We start from the raw sequence: 20599 nt of genomic DNA on the forward strand, positions 1-20599 counted from the left end.
ATATTTTTTCAGTTATCCCCCCAGCCCACTTAATTGATTTCATGTTCCACAAAATAGATCAGGGCTTGCAGTTTGAAAAACACTGCTTAACCTTAAGTGGCTTTTCCCAAATCTTCTCTTGACTGGTGTCTTGACATTCATATCTTACTCCAAAAGATACCTCTGAGAGACCTTTTCTGACTGACTAAAGTAAACATCTCCTCTCTCCTGTTCTGTCCCCAACTTTAAAAGCCCAAAGCATGAGATTATCTTGTTTGTATATTCACTTAATATCTCTTTTCTGCTGAAATGTAAGCTGTGTTCTCAGCACCTAAAACAATGACTGGCACAGAGTTGACACTCAATAAATTTGTGCTGAATTAATTTTTATTGTGTTAGAGAATTATAAATGCTTAAGCTGTAAAGAAATTTTTTTTTTAATTTTTTTTTTCAACGTTTATTTATTTTTGGGACAGAGAGAGACAGAGCATGAACGGGGGAGGGGCAGAGAGAGAGGGAGACACAGCATCGGAAACAGGCTCCAGGCTCTGAGCCATCAGTCCAGAGCCTGACGCGGGGCTCGAACTCACGGACCGCGAGATCGTGACCTGGCTGAAGTCGGACGCTTAACCGACTGTGCCACCAAGGCGCCCCAAGAAATTTTAAAAGGAGTTAAGCTGTAGCTGATAAGGCATGGCCTCAGCAGACTAAGATTCAATGACTTGCCCAAATTCACACAGCTAGAAAGTTGAGTCAGTCAGACTTAGTGATTCTTGAAGTTAATATTTAATATTTGAAGTTAAAGTCACATTAATCACAATTTTCCCCCTTAAAATTATTTTACCTAAGTAAAAATTAAGATAAAATTGTTCTGACATACAATTTTTAAAATCTTTTATTTGGTAAATGTGGTTTTGTGAAAGCCACAATAAGTATTTTCTTTCAAATATTTATTTTCTTTTTTTTTTTTTTTTTTCCAACATTTTTTATTTATTTTTGGGACAGAGAGAGACAGAGCATGAACGGGGGAGGGGCAGAGAGAGAGGGAGACACAGAATCGGAAACAGGCTCCAGGCTCTGAGCCATCAGCCCAGAGCCCGACGCGGGGCTCGAACTCCCGGACCGCGAGATCGTGACCTGGCTGAAGTCGGACGCTTAACCGACTGCACCACCCAGGCACCCCTCAAATATTTATTTTCAAATAGAAAAATCTTTTGTTAATACAGAAATGCTAATACTTAGGATAAGCATTAACAAATATTCAGAATATTAGATAGAGTTAAATTGTATATAGTAGAGCATTTATTAAAGTGTATCAAAAACACTTAGAAATAACGTATCTTATATAGGAAGTATGGAATAATTTAAAAAATGAAGTAATTTAAAGATCTGAAAGAGAAGACTTGATTTTGAATCTTGGCATTGCACTAATTTGCTCTGAGACTTTAGACAGGTCTATTCTTCTTTCATTCAGCAAGTATTTTTTGAGTACTTAACTCTATGCCAGGCACCGTATTATGTATTGTGGTATGCAATGCAGACAAAACTATTATAATCCCTACTGTTTGAAGTACTTAGTCTAATATAGGGCACAGATATTAAATACATAAATAAATTTAAAATTCATATGGACTTAAGTATTATGAAGAAGAAAAATTAGGTAGTATAAGACATTGTAACCAAGGGGACATAGTTTATGTATGAGCCAGGTATAGTTAAACCAAAAAAAAAGAATGGTAGGAGTTATCCAAGCAAAAGGAGTAGAGGAGTTTTCCAAGTGAAGAGAACAGCATGTACAAAGGTCCTAAAAGCCTCCAATTTTTTAAAAGGACCTAAAAAGAAGGCAAGTTTGGCTCGAATATAGTAAGAAAAAAGGAAAAGAGACAGGAGCGTCAGGTCAGGTTGGTTCTGATAGACCATGTTAAGAGTGCAGTTTGTTTTTTTTTTTAAGTTTATTCAATTTTGAGAGAAAGAGAGAGAGAGAGTGAACAGGGGAGGAGCAGAGAGAGGGAGACAGAATCAGAAGCAGGCTCCAGGCTCTGAGCTGTCAGCACAGAGCCCGATGCGGGGCTCGAACTCACAAGTCGCGAGATCATGACCGGAGCTGAAGTCAGAAGCTTTACCGACTGAGCCACTCAGGTGCCCCAAGAGTGCAGTTTTTAGTTATAAGTACAACGAAAAGCCAGTGGAACCTTTTAAATGGAGAATGACATGATGGGATTTATCTTTTTAAAATACTATTGTGGCTCTTATGTGGAGATGGATTGGAGAGTGCAAGAATGGAAGCAAGTAAACTATTGCAGGGGTCCAGACAAGAAATGATTATGGCTTGGATTAGTGTGGATGGAGAAAAATGAACTGGTTAAGAATCATTCTAGAGGTAACATTAACAAAACTTACTAATGGTTTAGATATGGGGATTAATGGGAGAGCAGCATCAGGAATGATTCTGAAGTTTCTCATTTAAGCATCTGAGTGTAGGGAAATGTATGTCATTTATGAAGCACGGAGGAAATACAGAGCAGGATATAGGCATCGGCTCAAGGGTTGTTTCAGACATTTTAATTATCAATTGTATGTAAAATAGCCAAGTAAAGATGCCTAGTGAACTGTTACATATGAGTCAGTAGTCCAGAAGAGAGGTCAAGTTAAGAGATACAGTGTGTAATGCCATCAGAATGTGAAAAACCACCTAGAAAACCCAGGTTTTGGGGAACTCCAACTTTGGAAGTCAGGCAGAAGACAAACAGGTATTCCAGAATCTCAGAAAATAGAGTATTTCCAAGTGGAAGTAAATTGAAGCTGCTGAAAGGTCTAATAAGATGAGAACTAAAATATCCTTTGGATTTAGTAATGGTTATTGATTAACAACTGCATTTTTATTGGGAGTGAAAAAGCTTGAATGAATGAATGCAAACAGACTTCCAGATAAAGATAGCAAATGAACTCTTGTATCTAAATGTACTTTCTCCTGAAGCCTCTCTTAAACTATAATAAAGGGAATTTTAAATACACACACAAAACCGTATATCCATCCATATGTGTATGTGTATGTATGTATATCCACAAAGATTGGGAAAACTAGAGACAAGATAAATTTGGGAAACTAGAGATGGATGAAAGAAGTAACTGACTTAATAGACCCTAGGAAGCCAGCTCCTAAGCAAGCAGTTGGGGACAGCCAAGAAGCAACCTAATTCATCAGAATTCATCAGAAATACCTAGAGAATTTATTTGTAAGTTTATTTATTTATGTATATAGAGAGAGCACGAGTTGAGGAGAGGCAGAGAGAGAAAGAGAGACAGAATTCCAAGCAGGCTCTACACGGACAGCGTGGAACCTGATGCAGGGCCCGTAAGATCATGATCTGAACTGAAATCAAGAATTGGACGCCTAACCAACTGAGCCACCCAGGTGCCCCACACCTAGAGAATTTATTAAATAAAACACAAATTGCTGGGGGAGAGTTTCTAATTTCGTAGGTCTGGGATAGGGCCTGAGAATTTGCTTTTCTAACAAGTTCCCAGGGGATGCTGATACTGCTGATCTAGGAACCATACTGAGAACTAACTACTGCACTTCAGAAGCCTCAGTAGGCCCAGAATTGTTTGCACCAGATACCCCTAGGAGTGTGGGTAAAGAGGAAGACTAAGGAAGCTAGTTAAACCCTGTTTAAGAGCCAGTCGGATATAATAATATAATTCCTATCCAGAGAAATAGATTATTTATCAACAAGAATAGGCTAGGGCAGCTAGGTGGCTCTGTTGGTTGAGCGTCTGACTTCTGATCAGGTTACAATCTCACAATCATGTGTTTGAGCCCCACATCAGGCTCTTCTGCTGTCAGCACAGAGCCCACTTGCGATCCTAACTACCCCCTCTCCCTACCCCTACCCCACTTTCTCTGTCTCTCAAAACAAACTTAAAAAAAAAAAGATTAGAAAAAAGAATGAGCTGTTGTAAAAAAGAAAATCAGGGTAAAGAGCTTTTCAACAATAAAAACAAAATTTTTAAACTTCATAAAAGAAGAGAAGATGAATTAAGGTAATCTCTTAGAGAGTAGAGCAAAAAGATAAGAGAAAAAACATAAGAAAATTAGTGTGTCAATCCAAACTCCAAGTAATAGGAGTTTGAGGAATAGAGAAAGCAGAAGAAAAGAAATTACCAACAATATAGTTTAAGAAATTTCTCCAGAACTGAAGGGTGTACATTTCCAGATTAAAACAGTCAACAAAAACCCAGCAAGTTGGGTGAAAATAAACCCACACCAAGGCGTATCTTTGTGAAATTTCAGAATACAGGGAACACTTTGTTATCTGTTGCCTCAGGCAGCTGCAGTGTTGAACAATTCCCTGTGATTGTTTTTGACAAACCTTCCTTAGGGTTTGCATAGGGCAGATCCCCAAGTCAAGTCCAGTGAAAACAGACTTGCTAGTATGGCCTTCCAGGGAACTACCAGACAGATCCAATAATGCTAGTTCTTTGGGATTGGGCTTTTTAGGAGCTCTAACCCCATTTGATACCTTGCAGTGGCTGCCAGACTGATATTTTCACTGTGCTTGTTGGTTTTCAGGGCTACCACAGAACTGGAGAGAGGGAGATGGGTCCAAGGCAAATTAGAATGCCACAGAGCTCACTGTTCTTATAAAGATTCAGTCATTTTCCTTGAATTAATACTTCCTGTGTCAGCCTTTGGTTAATTTCCAGGGTTCTGAAAAAGCTGATTTGGACCATTTTTGCACATATTCTCCCAGCTTTTGTGGAGATTATTTTCAGAGGTCCTTAGTTTGCTAGTTTTGCTGATCATTATCAACACGTGGCTCTTTAAATATGTTAACTAAAATTAAATAAATTCAACTCCTCAGTTGCACTAGCCATATTTCAAATGCTCAAAAGTTACATGTGACTAGTGTCTACTCTACTGGACAGCATACATAGAATATTTTCATCATCTCAGAAAGTTAATGGACAATACAACTTTGAGGTATTATTTTTATTTTATAAAGAAACTGAGGCTCAAAAGTATTAACTAACTGGCTGAGAGTTTCAGAGAGTCTAAAATCTCATATTATTAACTACCAAGTTATACTTTCTCTTAGTGATTTTAGCTTTTTAATGTCAAGGGAATACATAAAAACTGGTATTTGTATAGAGCACACTGAAGTAAATGGATGTGATTTCAAGATCGCCAGCTTGTGTCCTGCTGCTCTTGGCTGTGCACACTCATCCCAGAAAGAGAGGGAACAGTGGCTCAGCACACTTATGTGTCACAATACCCTGACCATGAAGTTCATTGTAACAGTGATTCTCAGAGGTACCAAGACTAGAAGCGTCGATGTCACCTTGGGAACATGTTAAAAATAGAGATTCTCAAGCCTCATCCAGCTCTATTGAATTAGAAATTCTGGGAGTGGGGCAAGCAATCTGCAGTTTAACAAATCTTCCAGGTGATTCTGATACACAAAAGTTTGAATGCTTGGCATAAAAAAGCTTATTTAATGAATGGTGCTAGGAAAATTGATTCACCATAATAGAACAACATACATATATGTATACACACACATACACATCTATGAAATGAATTTTACATGCTACATATACATATAATGGCTGGAAAATCAGTGTTAAAAATTGTACTCTAAATACCATGTTTAATCCTTCTGAAACATTGCTGTCTATAACCAAGGGAATCAGTTAAGGTACTAATTAGTTAATGTACTCATGTACATTAAAAAAATGTCTTCCATTTAATTTTGTGTTCAAACCCTCACAACAAGTGAGTATCTACCTTTACCTTTTTTGTAATATTTACATATTGTGGTTATTAATTTCAGTGTCTAATAGGATTAGTAGTTTGAGTAAAAGCTGCAGTGCTAAACCACAAAAATTTCTGTGTGTTAGCCTCCAATTTAGTGGTAATTTTTTAAGGTCATTGACTCCTCAGAGAATCTGTTCTTAGAAATGAAAATTTTCTTTTTTTTAATTGTTTTTAATGTTTATTTATTTTTGAGAGAGTGAGCAAGCAGGAAAGGGGCAAAGAGAGAAGGAGAAACGGAATCCAAAGCAGGCCCCAGGTTCTGAGCTGTCAGCAGAGTCGGATGGGGGGCTGGAACTCATAACTGTGAGATCATGACCTGAGCTGAACTCGGACTTAACCAACTGAGCCATCCAGGCGCCCCATGAAAGGGATGTTTTCATCACAAAAATATATACATATTTAGTGTTCTGTATAAAATTTCAGAATACCTTGATTTAATTGTGATTGGATAAATATTTAATTGAAAGTTGATGTTTTGTAGGATGTTACATATTTTTGGTTTGATTGCTTATGTTTATTATTTTAACTAACGTATTCCTTCTTCTCTCTCACCCTTACTCCAAGGTGGATACATTGCAAATAGCCTAGCAATCATGACAGATGCACTTCATATGTTAACTGACCTAAGTGCTATCATACTGACCCTGCTTGCTTTGTGGCTGTCCTCAAAATCTCCAACCAAAAGATTCACCTTTGGATTTCATCGCTTAGGTAGGTAATTGGAGTTTCTTTTGGTTTATCAAGTTTTATAGTAAAACCACAATGAACTATAACTAACCTTTGATTAACTGAAATATTTCTGGTGATAACCTATTTGAAAAAAGCAAATGACAACAGATGAACAAGATTTATTCAGATACATATATTCCAGGGTACATTCAGCCTAGTCAGCTAAACTGCTTACACATGTAAAATTATATGGTAATCATTAATCTTTAAGTGTTGTTCCCTATTTCCTGAAGATGTTATCAGAATACCTTCATTTTATTCAACCAGGCAAAACTACATGGGTTTGTTAATGTATATTAACTTTTTTCTTTCACTTCAGGTGTTCTAACCAAAGCTACTGTAGCCCAGATCTTAAGCAGTACTGTCATAGGTATAACATATACTGTGTGGCTGACCTTCACTGCTGCCACTGTATCAATATAATTCTGTAAGTGCTGACAAAGATTCTTTGCTTGACCAAAGTTTAGTCAGTCTCCTGAACCTTCTCCCAAGCCCATCTGTGCACTTCCTTATAAAATCTTATTTTAGCAAAAACCCTTCTAAGCCAATTTAACAGCACCCCCACTCTTAATGTCTGATGGATTATCCCCTAGGCGATGTCTCATTGCACTGGCTTGTGTCTAGCGAGAATTCTGTTATGTCCGTTTAGCCAGAGTCCCCATACTCCTGATGTTTCCCCTTAGTAATTTTCCATCCACTGACTCCCACCTTGCTCCATGGCTGTAAATTCCCCCTTGCTTATTCAGTATTCAGCGTTGAGCCCAATCTCTTCCCCCACTGCAGAGTTCTGTTACAGTGGTCATGTAACCTATCTTGGTAGCTTCCTATCCCTGAATAAAGTCTTCTTTACCATGTGTTGACAAGTGTCATTAAAATTTTTTTCTTTCACTGTACACATATTTTTATTTTACTATTTTGAGCAAATAAGAATTGAGAGTTAAAATCATACATTGTTATCCATACAACTCTTTCCTGTGTTACTGTGTTTTTAGATTTTTTACTTATTTTTAAAATATGTATAAGGCAGTTACTTGAACTAATATGTGAAATGCCATATATCCAGATGTCATTTGCTTAGAACCCAAAAATTGACATTTAGGTGGCTTAAGCAAAACCTATCTTAAAGAACCAGAATTAACAACTTGTAGTTTAATTTTGTAGAGACACTGACACTCTAATATATCAGTATATCTGCTGTCACTGACACTGCTAATATATCAATCAGTTCTTCCCCTTCTTGGTTACTTTTTAGCGTAATCTTAACTAAGCTCTAGGTCTTCTAAAATTTAGTCCCTGGGCCTTCTGTGTAAAACTTGACATTGTGCCTTAAAGGCTATATATTTCAAGGAGCTATCCTGATTATCAGATTAGGAAATTATTTGGCATCCCTTCCCCTTAGCTGCTTGCTGTACAGGAGAGCTGATGCCCTGAGTGAGGTGTTTCTGTTGTTTGTTAAGCCACTGCATAGCGTACATTGGGATGTGTTCCTAAAACACACCCCACTGTTTACCAACATACTATATGCTCATTTGTTACCTGATTGCCTTGGACCTTTAAAAAACTTTAAGATTATTTTCAAACTTTAATTTCTTGTGATTTAAACGCCTTCAATTTAAGATCTGACACTCAAACACAGCATTATGGAATGGGGGTTTTTACCTTCCACTACTATTTGGAAGAGTGCATTTCATTTTGTCCTGTGGCTCTTAACCTTTTAGGTTATAGAGCATTTGGAATGCTAATGAAAATGGTGGAGTTCTCCCCCAGAAACATGCAATAACAGAATATAGAAAGTCCCACATATAATAAGAACCCATGATCATGAAAATTCTGTTAGATATCAAAGTAGTACTTAGTGTTTCTCTAGGTAGTCACTTTGTTTCATCATAGATAACAAGCACTATGAAAACATGAGAGAAAACAGAACTCGCTGTTCTATTTATCTCTGCAAGTTTCTGTGGAGAGTTGAATCTTCCTTTTTCCTTAAAAGTACAAAGTTCACACTTGTGGCCTAGATATCAGCATTTGACTCCTGTCTCTCCTGAGAGTTCCTTGAAATAAAAACAACAAAGAGAAGCAAGGGATTGGGTCACCAATAAGCAAGAAATTTCTGGAAGTTGGAAGATAGATGGGAGTGGGTTGGAGAAAGAAACAGGGAAGCTGTAGCCTAGAGTACACTGAGCCAGGACCTGGATCAGCCCAGCAGATCTCCAAAGAAGAGCCAGGGACAGAGATGAGTAGGAGGGAGAACTGGGGCTGAAAATAAGCACAATTAATTGAATGGCTATAAATGGGAAACTGTTGCACAACCTTGTGCCTATACTAAAAGCCACTGACTTGGGCACTTTAAATTGTTGAAATGGTGAATTTTGTCTGAAGTTTTTAAAAGTCATCTAAAAAAAAAAGAGTTGTTAAAATCTAGGTAGATGAGTATTTCCCAAAGGTACAGAGGGACTCAAATCTTCACTAGAAGGGCCTTTTGGGATCTTCATTTTCTTCTTTGCATTCCAAAATTTTATGAGGCTATATCTAGATATAGAACTTACTTCACTTATTCTGCTCTTTGGGGGAGGACTAAAAAGACAAGGATATGTAGAATTGAATAAGGCTGTAAAACAAAGCAGTGGCTGTCCTGTGTTCCACAAAATATATTGCTTCATGAGTAATCTCTTCACGTTCTGTAGGAGAACGTATGTTTATATTGGACACTTTTAAGTAGTGTGCCTCATGTGTCTTAGGGATTCAGGTCCTAAAAAAACGCTGCAGAAGGAATCCCCTTCTGGTGTGTTAACTGTCGTTGAATTTTGTTTTGATGCAGGGTAGGGGGAGGGGGTAAGACAGGAGTTGTTTTTTTTCTTTGTTGATCTGTCTTGTAAATATGTAAAGTTTATGTGTTGCAAAAATAAACAATTAATTTCTAATACAAAGGATTTCCTCAGAGAAGCCTTGTTTTCATTCTGTCCCCTCCATCCCTTCCTCTAATCCCACTCCTTATTAATGATTTTTTAATTTTTTTTTTAACGTTTATTTATTTTTGAGACAGGGAGAGACAGACCATGAACGGGGGAGGGGCAGAGAGAGAGGGAGACACAGAGTCCGAAGCAGGCTCCAGGCTCTGAGCCATCAGCCCAGAGCCCGACGCGCGGCTCGAACTTACGGACCGTGAGATGGTGACCTGAGCTGAAGTCGGACGCTTAACCGACTGAGCCACCCAGGCGCCCCATTAATGATTTTAAATTTGTTTCTGACCTATCCTTCCAGCATTTCCTTTTGAAAGTACAGGAGAATATATACATATACCTCACCACCCTACTTTATGTGTTTTTCATACATGTTCATATCCTGTTACCTGTCACCCTTTCTTATGCAAAAGGCAGCATACTGTGTACCCTGTTCTAGACCTAGAGGTGGGTGCCTGTGAACGATAGTCAGATATTAGTAGTACCATTCCTTAAATATATTTCCTTTTTGTTTGCTCATCACATTTTATGTATGCCTAATAGCATTTATCACATTTTTATAGCTGTTTTTTATGAAACCATATCTCCTAGACCATGAATGAAGTAGGAATGGAAACGTAATATTAAAAACTCTGTAAGTGCAGTATAAGAGATTATTAATTGTTGCATAGTCAGGCTGAGTAAATAAGGACATGAAAACTGTGAAACAGATTATTTAGTATAGCTCATGAACCTCAAATCATTGTGTTTGGGGTGCATTAAGCCAGTTTCCAAACTAGGAATAGGGATATTTTTGAAATTTGGGGACTAATATATTTGGGACTTGAAAACATTTATCTGTAATTCTGAAACTGTGGTCATGTTCACAAACTACACTATAAAAATTTATATGATCCATAACATAACTGAGTACTGACTTCTAGATCCCTTTGACGTAGTAAGAAATTAGTCAAAAGAGTGTTTCTTCTTGGTGTCAGTCGGGGCAGCCCTGTTTGTTTTTTACCACTTTTAGAGTTTTGTGAATAAATTGTCTTTGGTTCAGATCAGAGATCTGCAGTTTTACTAGCTATTAAGACCTAGTAAACACAAATTTTTGTGTTTGTTTTTTTTTTTTTCTGTAAAATAGGAATGATAATACTTCCACTGCAGAATTGTAAAAAATACATTAAGGTGGTAAGGTATAAGTACCTACCTAACCTGCTACCTGGCACAGAGTAAATTCCCAATAAAAGTTAGTTCCAATCTTCTTTTCCTTCCCTCTTCTCCCTGCCCACACTTACCCACACTTTTCATATCTTTGAAAATGGTCCACGCCCCCAAATTGCCTGCCTTCCCTCCCTGCTAATTGGAATTCTTCTCTTTGTGTAACTGTCTAAGCTAGGTAGGAGAAAAGAAAGGTGATTCATCCTGATGATTAAGCAACAGTTTAAAAATTTTTTTAATCTTTTATTTATTTTTGAGAGAGAGACAGTGTGAGTGGGGGAGGAAGAGAGAGAGAGAGAGGAACACAGAATCCAAATCAGGCTCAAGGCTCGAACTGTCAGCACAGAGCCTGACATGGGGCTTGAACCCATGAACCATGAGATCATGACCTGAGCGAACTTGGATGCTTAACCAACTGAGCCACCCAGGCGCCCCTAAACAACAGTTTTTAAAGATGCAGTATTTAACTCAGGTCTTTTGTAGCACTTTTGGCAATATAAAATTTATTTTAGCAAAAATCATTTAGTGAAGGTGAGAGAAAAGTGGTTTTAGTTTCAGGAGAAAAGCAAGTGGCCATCCCAGGAGTCAATTCCATTCTGGTGATACATTCCTTTCCTTCATGTGAACTCAGAGATTGTGTAAAATCATTCAGGCTTTTCTGTTTTTCTTTTTTTTCTTTTATTACATTACAGTGGCAATTCTTTTGTGGGAAAAGGGAGAGTTGGCTAGGAACCATTAAATGAGCTATTTTTAAATGCTTGGATTTATTTGACTGTGGGTATGTCCTCTTTTTCTGGAAGTTAAAAACCTTAGAACTTAATGAAACATACTATAGGAGAAATCCCACAAATCCTTAGGAGGAATAGCACTATCTGCCAGACAAGGGGAAATGCTGTTCTAAAGAAAACTGTGAAAACCCTTGCTTGCTTTCTACTTTTATCCTTCTCTATGGATTATGAGCATAATTGACTCTTATTTATGGCTTTTCTGTCACTTCTTGGGCTTAAGAAGCTGCATGGCTTAGATAAAGATAGAGATAATATGAAAGGACTATAGTAAGCAGAGTTGTCTGTATTTGAAATAAAAAAAGCAAGATTTACATTTTGGCAATGCGAATCATCAGCCTAGGTTAATGGCAAAGTGACAGTGTAGGAGTGTAGCAGTGTGTGGTTCCACTCAGCAAAGACCTTGGCAGATCTGGCTAGATGATGGTTATCCTAAGGTAGGTATATAGTTGTAATGTTAATTCTGTGTAGTTTGTTATTTTATTCCCTGATGCTAAAGGAGCAGAAAGTTTTCAGCTAAAAAATCTCTTCCCCCATACATGCAGCAAAAAAAACATCATCTCTTCTCCTTAGTGATTCATTTTAACAGCTTCCTCCCACCCCTGACAAGAATTATGCCTATTAATTATTCACATCTTAGAATTAATTCATATCACCTGAACATCTGGAAAAGAATAGGTGTGTCCTAGAATGGGAGTTTTTACTACGGCTGAAGGAAGCCATGAGTGAGGTGGTCAATGTTGGACAGCCAAACGTCACTTTGACAGTGCTGGGTACCTTGGGTGTGGGGTAGAGGGAGTGGTGAGAAGGCAGGAAATAGAAGAGAGTTGAGAATAGCAGTTGAAAGGATCCAAAGATGAACTTCGCAGTTTAGCTTGGTGTTCTGGTGGCAACAGTGGGCCACTGAAAAATGCCTTAGCCTGAATGCAGTAGGGCTGTCTGTGATTAAGTTGAAATTCAAATACACGTTTGGAAATTTTAGCCAAATCCAGCACAGCCTACTGATTTTCCTTCTGTTTCCTTCCTATCTTTTGTTGGAAGAAGGTAGTAGCATAAAAGGAAATACAAGAGACAATGTGTCTCCATTCTCCTTCCCTGTTCGTTTTTGTAAACCTCTGAAACCTGTCTTTAGATGTTTGCTATAATTTTTTGAGGCAATAGAAAGACAAACATTATATAATTTGAAGGAAATCTATTCATTATTGGCTTCATAGCATTAGAAAAGTTAGCAGTTATTATAGGCCAGTACATCTGGCCACACTCATAGAAAACAAAGTATGCTTGGGTTGAGTTTGGTTTACATAGTTGAAGCAGATTGTTAATCATTCACTGAATCGATGCTCAACAGGTTAATTGAATGAATAGTAGTATACCTTGGGGAGACCAGCAGTAAATATATACACAAATACAACATAATTATAAATTATGTTAAATGCTATGAAGTAGGGGCACCTGGGTGGCTCAATTGATTAAATGTCCGACTTCAGCTCTGGTCATGATCTCACAGCTTGTGGGTTCGAGCCCCACGTCGGGCTCTGTGCTGACAGCTCAGAGCCTGGAGCCTGTTTCTGATTCTGTGTCTCCTTCTCTCCCTGCCCCTCCCCTGCTCGTGCTGTGTCTGTCTCTCTCAAAAATGAATAAACATTAAAAAAAAAATTTAAATGCTATGGAGCAAATGAATATGGTACTATGATGGAGAATAACTGGAGGACAGAGAAGGAAGGACTCAGTGTTTTTCATATGAACCTTGAAAACCTCTAGTTTTGGCAATTTATAGATGTGTTAAAATATGCATTTTTCACACTTTATAGTGCTGTCAAAACTTGATGATCATCTGTGTTTTCTCCCATTTGATTTTTTTTTCTTAACATTTATTAGCCATTCAAACCAAAACTGTTTATTCTCTGTGTGTGAAATTCAGGGTATATTTTAAAAGACCTAAGTGATGTAATAATAACATGTATTCACTCACCTTCCTCTTCCAGTGCTACATTTCAGTCAGGTGGAGTGAGTTAATTATTTGTGTGTAAAGTAGCAAAATATGTTAGAACTACTATAATAATAGGTTTTCTAGAATTTCCATAAAAATCTTTCAAGAGTTTTTAATTTATGATACATTTCCATTTAGTCAAGTTTACCTAAAGTTACCGGGGTAGTAACTTTCACAGAAATCTGGGTTTTTGTTTTTGTTTATTTTTATTAAAAAAATTTTTTTTAATGTTTATTTATTTCTGAGAGAGACAGAGAGAGACAGCATGAACAGGGGAGGGGCAGAGAGAGGGAGGGAGACACAGAATCCGAAGCAGGCTCCAGGCTCTCAGCTGTCAGCACAGAGCTCGACGTGGGGCTTGAACTCACGAACCATGAGATCATGACCTGAGCTAAAGTCGGAGGCTTAACCTGAGCCACCCAGGCGCCCCAGAAATCTGGGGTTTCAATTGTGAAAGTTCCTGGGTCTCCCTTCAAAGATGAAAAATCCATATGTTATGTACTCTTTTTTTGTTGAAAACCTTTATTGTATGTTATGTGACCAGAAACTAACCCAGAGCAAGAATGAGAGGAGTAGAGCAAGTCATAATGTGGTTGTTGATGGAAAGCTTCCCTCTCTCTTAATTGTTGGGGGGCAAAAATCTTGCCTATGTTTATCTGCATTCCATCATGTTAAAGATACTATGGGGAAAAAAATCTTAAACGCTCATTCCTCCCATTCTTGATATTTCACCAAAATCTCATTTATTCATAGTGAAAGAGCTTTTATCAAAAGAAATGATCATAGTAGTACTATTAGGATTTTTAGCTATATACTATCATCTGTGCCTTATACTTCTCAGTTATAAATCTCAGCCCTAAAAATCTATTTCAGGTTTTCTTTTTCTCCTTTTGCAGTTATCGGTATCCTGTCTAGAAGACATTTTGACAGGTGATTAGAATAAAAAATAACAGATGAGGGGCGCCTGGGTGGCTCAGTCGGTTAAGCGTCCGACTTCTGCTCAGGTCATGATCTCACAGCTTGTGGGTTCGAGCCCCGCGTTGGGCTCTGTGCTGACAGGTCGGAGCCTGGAGTCTGCTTCGGATTCTGTGTCTCCCTCTCTCTCTCTGACCCTCCCCGTTCATGCTCTGTCTCTGTCTCAAAACTAAATAAACATTAAAAAAAAAATTAAAAATAACAGATGGATGTCTTTGCTTTTCACCAAGGGAACTAGACATGAGGCCATTCCTTACTGATTACTGGAAAAGAGATATTAATACCAGGATCCTAATATGTTATTTTGGAAAGTTCCAGGAATCAGCTGGATTCCATTACTCTTAACTGTGGGCAAGCATTGGGATCCCTTTTATGCTGCTCACATGGGTGAAAACTGGTATGGAGAACTGTGTGTTCCGTGGCAGGAACCCTAGTGGGCCTTCTAAGTATGGGAATCCTCCCTACCAAAAATCTGGTCATGCTTTAGTTTGACTTTCACTTCATTTATTTATTTATTTTTCAATGTTTATTTCTGAGAGTGGGGGGAGAGGCAGAGAGAGAGAGAGAGAGGGAGGGAGGGAGACACAGAATCCGAAGCAGTCTCCAGGCTCTGAGCTGTCAACCCATACACCAAAGCAGGGCTCGAACTCACAAACTGTGAGATCATGACCTGGGCCGAAGTGGATGTTTAACTGACTGAGCCACCCAGGCGCCCCTCACTTTATTTTTTTTTTAAGTTTATTTATTTATTTTGAGAGAAAGTGCAAGTGTGAGCAGGGGAGGGGCAGAGAGGAGGGAGAGAGAACCCCAAGCAGGTTCTGTGCTGTCAGTGCAGAGCCAGAGGGACATGGGGCTCAGTCTCACCAACCATGAGATCATGACCTGAGCTGAAATCAGGAGTTGGATGCGCAACTGAATGAGCTACTCAGGTGCCTCCATTTTACTTTATTTTCAATGTGTTTTTGCCTTATCTGAAAGTTCACAGCAAGGTAATTTTAAGTGTTTAGGAAAATTATCACTGGGAGGTGGGGTTGCCAGATTTAGCATGTGTTATGTGCATACACACATTCTTTCAAGACACCCAGTATGTCTGAAAAATTGCATGGGACATACTTATACTAAAAAATTATTTGTTGTTTATTTGAAATGCAAATTTAACTAGACATTCAGTGTTTTTTATCTGGCATACCTACTAGTGTAACTGTATCATTTACCATCCAAACCAGGACACTTTTGAGAGTAAAGTGGAGCACTTTTAATAATTTTGCCAGGACAACAGACATATTGGGACTATCCCAAGAAAACTATAAAGTATTGTCAGCCTAATTATAAGAGGTTCTGAAAGGATTTTTGATTACTGGTTTTAGATTTTCATAAGCAATCACATCTTTATGTCATTAACTTGTATTACTATGAATCTTTATAAATGTAAAGTGTATTGCTTTATAATTTTATATTAAGAAATATGACTAAGGCATCTTGACACATGATTGAAGTTCTCTTTTTTGGGAAGGTGTTGGGGGAAGAGTTTGAGAAGAATTGGTTTTATTTATTGAGTGAGTGAATGAGTGAGTGGGAGCAGGGGAGGAAGAGAGAGAGAGAGAGAGAGAGAGAGAGAGAGAGAGAGAATCCCAAACAGGCCCTGAGCTGTCAGCACGGAACCAGATATGGGGCTCAGACTCACAAAACTGCGAGATCATGACCTGAACCAAAATCAAGAATTGGATGCTTAACTGACTTAGCCATCTTAGGTCCCCTGGTATTTTTTTAAGTAAACTCTAAAGCCAACATGGGGCTCAAACTCATGACCCCAAGATCAAGAGTTGCATGCTCCACCGTCCGAGCCACCCAGGCATGCCAGAATTGGGATTAAATATGAATTCTAAAGATAAAATTCTCTTACTTTGTGAGTTAAATGAGGCCACCACTAAGTACATGAAATTATGGTTTAAGGATATTTTAATTACTTCTTTTTATTATATATATGTGTATTTTACTATCAGCAGTTATAACTTAAGAGAAGAAATTCTCTATGTTTTCTGTCTTGTATTTGACTTAATTCTTCTCTTCTAACCTGTGTACTTCTTGTTTTGGGGGATATAGTAAATAACCTATTATTCACATTTAGCTCACCCTTCTTAATTTCATAGCCTTTTATCATCTGCCCTTGCTCAACCTAACTTCATTTTGCAAATCCACCCATAGATATTTGCTACATGACAACTACTCTGCTGAGTGCTATAGTAAATGTGACATGGGAGGAAACTGGTCCTGTCCTCAGGCTGCTGAGAGTGTGCACTTGATGTGGTAGTCTCTCCACAGCTTTGTATATTTCACATTGTTTTTCTCTGTCTTCTTTTTTTTTTTTTTTTAAATTTTTTTTTTCAACGTTTATTTATTTTTGGGACAGAGAGAGACAGAGCATGAATGGGGAAGGGGCAGAGAGAGAGGGAGACACAGAATCGGAAACAGGCTCCAGGCTCTGAGCCATCAGCCCAGAGCCTGACGTGGGGCTCGAACTCACGGACCGCAAGATCATGACCTGGCTGAAGTCGGACGCTTAACCGACTGCGCCACCCAGGCGCCCCTTTCTCTGTCTTCTTAACCCCCTGTCTCTTTTGAAGTGTGATGATTAGTATGTCAGAAATAGGCGTAGCATGGTTTTGAATAGGAACTGTATGTTGTCTTATTCCAACATTTGTTCGGCTGATGCACAGGATTTTATTGGAATTTTGTCTACATTAATGAGAGGTGTTCAGGAAACAGCTTAAAACAACTACTAGATAATTTTTCTGTGCTGTAACTTATGCATCAGAATAAAAATGTATCAAAGTTCAACAGATTTGAACTGCCTGAGGAACCTTTGAGCAATGAGTTGACTCAGATAACAGTTTCCCAGATTGTTTTACCTTTAACAAGATTGCCTGGTTTCTCTAAAGGAAAAATTTTCTTCACAAGTATTTTCTTGCTTTTATTGTTTTGATTATCAACAGTTGTTTTATATTATAATGTTGGTTAATTATTTAAAAATGTAAGTACTTCCCATTGCCCTATTTGTGTTATCTTGAAAAGCTATAAAATTATTTCTACTGTATACTCACATGGTAAAAAGTTTATATGATATAAAAGCATATATAGTGCAGTCATCCCTGTCTCCCAGCCACCCATTCTTTTCATAACCAGTTTTTTGTCAATATTTTATATATCCTTTAAGAGATTACATGTACAGATATTATTATATATTCTTTTTTCTTTTCACATAGTAACATACCATATGCACTCTTGTGTACTTTGCTTTTTTTATGTAACACTGTATCTTAGAGATTACTCCTTATCAGAACATAAAGAGCAGCTGCATATTATTTCGTGTTACAAGGCCCCTACTAATCACTTTATTGTTTTCAGTTGCTTGCTGTTATATACAGTGCCTGATGAACAGCTTCATAACATCTCATTTTGCACATGTGCAACTCAATTAGCATGAATGTGTATATCATTGCAAGAAGAATTTCTGCGTCAAATTGTATTCACGAATAGTTGAATGTCTTATTGTTTTATGTCTAATTGTTTTTCTTTAAAGGTAATACATATCTGTGGTAAAACTTAAAACCTTACTGAAAAGAATAAAATGAAAAATAAGTTCTCCAAGCTTCTAGCCCCACTTCCTAGATGTAACACTTTGTTGTCTTTCTTGTGATTATCAACTTGCCTAATACTCATTTTTCTTTTTTTTTCCTTGTCTTTTTAAACATAAATGGCTTTATGATATTCCAGTATATGGATATATCATACTTCATCCAGTAAGTTCCTGATTGGTGGACATTTAAGATGTCTCCAGATATTTTTTGATACTAGTGAGGTTACAGTGAAGAACCATGTAGATACATGTATTTGCATACATATCATGTGTTCGTTCTATTGAATAGATTCCTTGAATCAAGGAATACATGCATTTTAAATATTGATTCATTTTATAAACTCTCCAAAAAGATAGTTCCACTCGATACGTCCACCAGTATATCCTTGCTAACTCTGGTTAGTAAGATCAAAACTTTTTCATCTTTATGTGTTTAGTAAATGACAAAACACAATCATATTCTTATTTGAACTTCTTGTATTATGATAAGTTGGTCATTTCTGTTAATTTTCTATGTGTTAATATTTGTGTCCTTTACACATTTTTGTTATGGGTTGTTCACTTTGGTAGTGATTTGTAAGTGTAGTCTTCTATTAGGAAGTAGTCTGTGATCATGTATGTTAGAAATAATTTTTTCTCAGTTTTTCAGTTTTTACCATGTGTATGTTCTGTTAAATATACACAGTTTGGACCCTAAAGAGATGAGGGAAAGGTGGAGAGTGCTGGGAATGAATTAGTGGAAGATCCAGAGAAAACTACTAAACACATTTTAAATAAGGAAAATAACATGACAGAAATGATACAGTGTTTTTGTCTCTTTAGAGGAAAGATATAAATAAAAGATTGTGAAGTGTTCAGTTTGTATGAAGTGTAACAACACACAGATATATCACTTTTTTATATTTTTCCCTCCAGAGGTTTTATCAGCTATGATTAGTGTGCTCTTGGTGTATATACTTATGGGATTCCTCCTATATGAAGCTGTCCAAAGAACTATCCATATGAAATATGAAATAAATGGAGATATAATGCTCATCACTGCAGCTGTTGGAGTTGCTGTTAATGTAATGTAAGCTCTATTTTTTTTTAATGTAATAGCTTTATTTTTTAGACTAGTTTTAGGTTCACAGCAAAAATTGAGCAGAAGGCATAGAGATTTCCCATATATCCCCTGCCTTCAAACATGTGTGGCTTCAGCATTATCAGCATCCTTCAGCAGAGTTATGCATGTGTTACAGTTGATGAACCAACATGAGCACATCACCACACGGTGTCCCTAGTTTACATTTGGGTTCATTCATTCTTGGTGTTGAATATTCTTTGGGTTTGGACATTAAGGTGTCACACACTCTATATTGTTTTCACATCGATATTTTTAAGTACTGTGAACTGAGAGATTTTTATACATGCATTCAGTAATGTGCAGTGGTATTTTTATGTATTTTAAAATTATATATGTTAAATATGTAATTTTTCTTATGCTAATAAAACACTTGGAATTATAAATTCCTCACTAGTTTGCTCAATTATGCTGAAGTTTGACCAACAATGAGGAATTTAAGTGGGACAAAGTTTTTTTTAACTTTTATTTTATAATACTTTTGTATTAATATTTTTAACTACAAGCTTTTTTCCCTAAGAATTATGAAATTTTTAGGTTTATACTTAATCATTTGGATCAGCAGTCAGCAAACTTTCTTGTAAAGGGCCAGACAGTAAATATTTTAGGCTTTGAGAGCCATGCAGTCTCTTTTGCAGCTGCTCAACTCTGCTGTTACAGAACAAAAGCAGCAACGTGTAATATATAAACAAATGAGCATGGCTGTGTCCCAGTAAAACTTTGTGTACAAAACCGGGCATTGGGCCACATACGCTTTACAGACCATGGTTTGCCAATCCCTGCCCTGGCTTCCATTCCTACTTAAAATAAAATCAAAATCCTTACCATCACCTTTTTGATAAGATCCTGTGTACCTCTCTAACTCATATCCTAGCATTCTTGCTCACTTTAGCAACAATGGTTATCTTGCTTTTTTGAAACACGTAGAGCACATTTTCATACAAAGGCCTTTGCCCTGGTATTCCTTCTGCCTAGAACCACCCTTTCACCACCACCTGCTTCTTGACTTGATTCGAGTCTCTGCTGAGAAGGAATCTCAGAGAGACATTGTCTGACCGACCACCCCCCGACCCCCGACCCTAGCACTCTCCATCCCTCGAAGTGCCTTACTTTTCTTCAGAATAGTTGCATTGCCTGGCAGTATTTTCTGTATTGATTTGTTGAATTCTCTGCCTTCTCTACTAGAACAGAAGCTAGTAGAGCTTCTACTGCTAGCATGGGGATAGGGATAGGTCTGTCTGATTCACTGTTTTGACCCTAGCACCTAGAATAGTACCTGCTACGCAATAGGTGCTCAGATATATATTAAATGAATGAGTTCCATGTTGTCTCATTAGTGTCTGATTAGCAATAAATTTTTTTATCAATACTGCTAGGAAGAATAATAATGTTTTCTTTTATTT

The 20599-nt window shown here is 37.5% G+C and overlaps 1 protein-coding gene across 6 annotated transcripts in view; it reads left to right on the forward strand.

Moving 5' to 3' along the window:
• SLC30A4 (solute carrier family 30 member 4) overlaps positions 1-20599 on the forward strand; it is a 31146-nt gene that overhangs the window by 2398 nt on the left and 8149 nt on the right. For 5 of the 6 annotated variants that reach the window (XR_007152813.1, XR_007152811.1, XR_007152814.1 and 2 more), the window contains 2 exons: positions 6362-6508; positions 18992-19145. Coding sequence is in view for 2 of the 6 variants with exons in the window: in XM_047861731.1 (XP_047717687.1) it covers positions 6362-6508; positions 18992-19145 (301 nt within the window). In the remaining 4 variants the exon portion in view is untranslated. Of the gene's footprint in view, positions 1-6361; positions 6509-6845; positions 7411-18991; positions 19146-20599 lie in introns of those variants that run through there. The other variant, XM_047861732.1, reaches the window with a different exon arrangement.

This window comes from Prionailurus viverrinus, chromosome B3, assembly GCF_022837055.1.
Source record: "Prionailurus viverrinus isolate Anna chromosome B3, UM_Priviv_1.0, whole genome shotgun sequence".
Classification (NCBI taxonomy): Eukaryota; Metazoa; Chordata; class Mammalia; order Carnivora; family Felidae; genus Prionailurus; species Prionailurus viverrinus.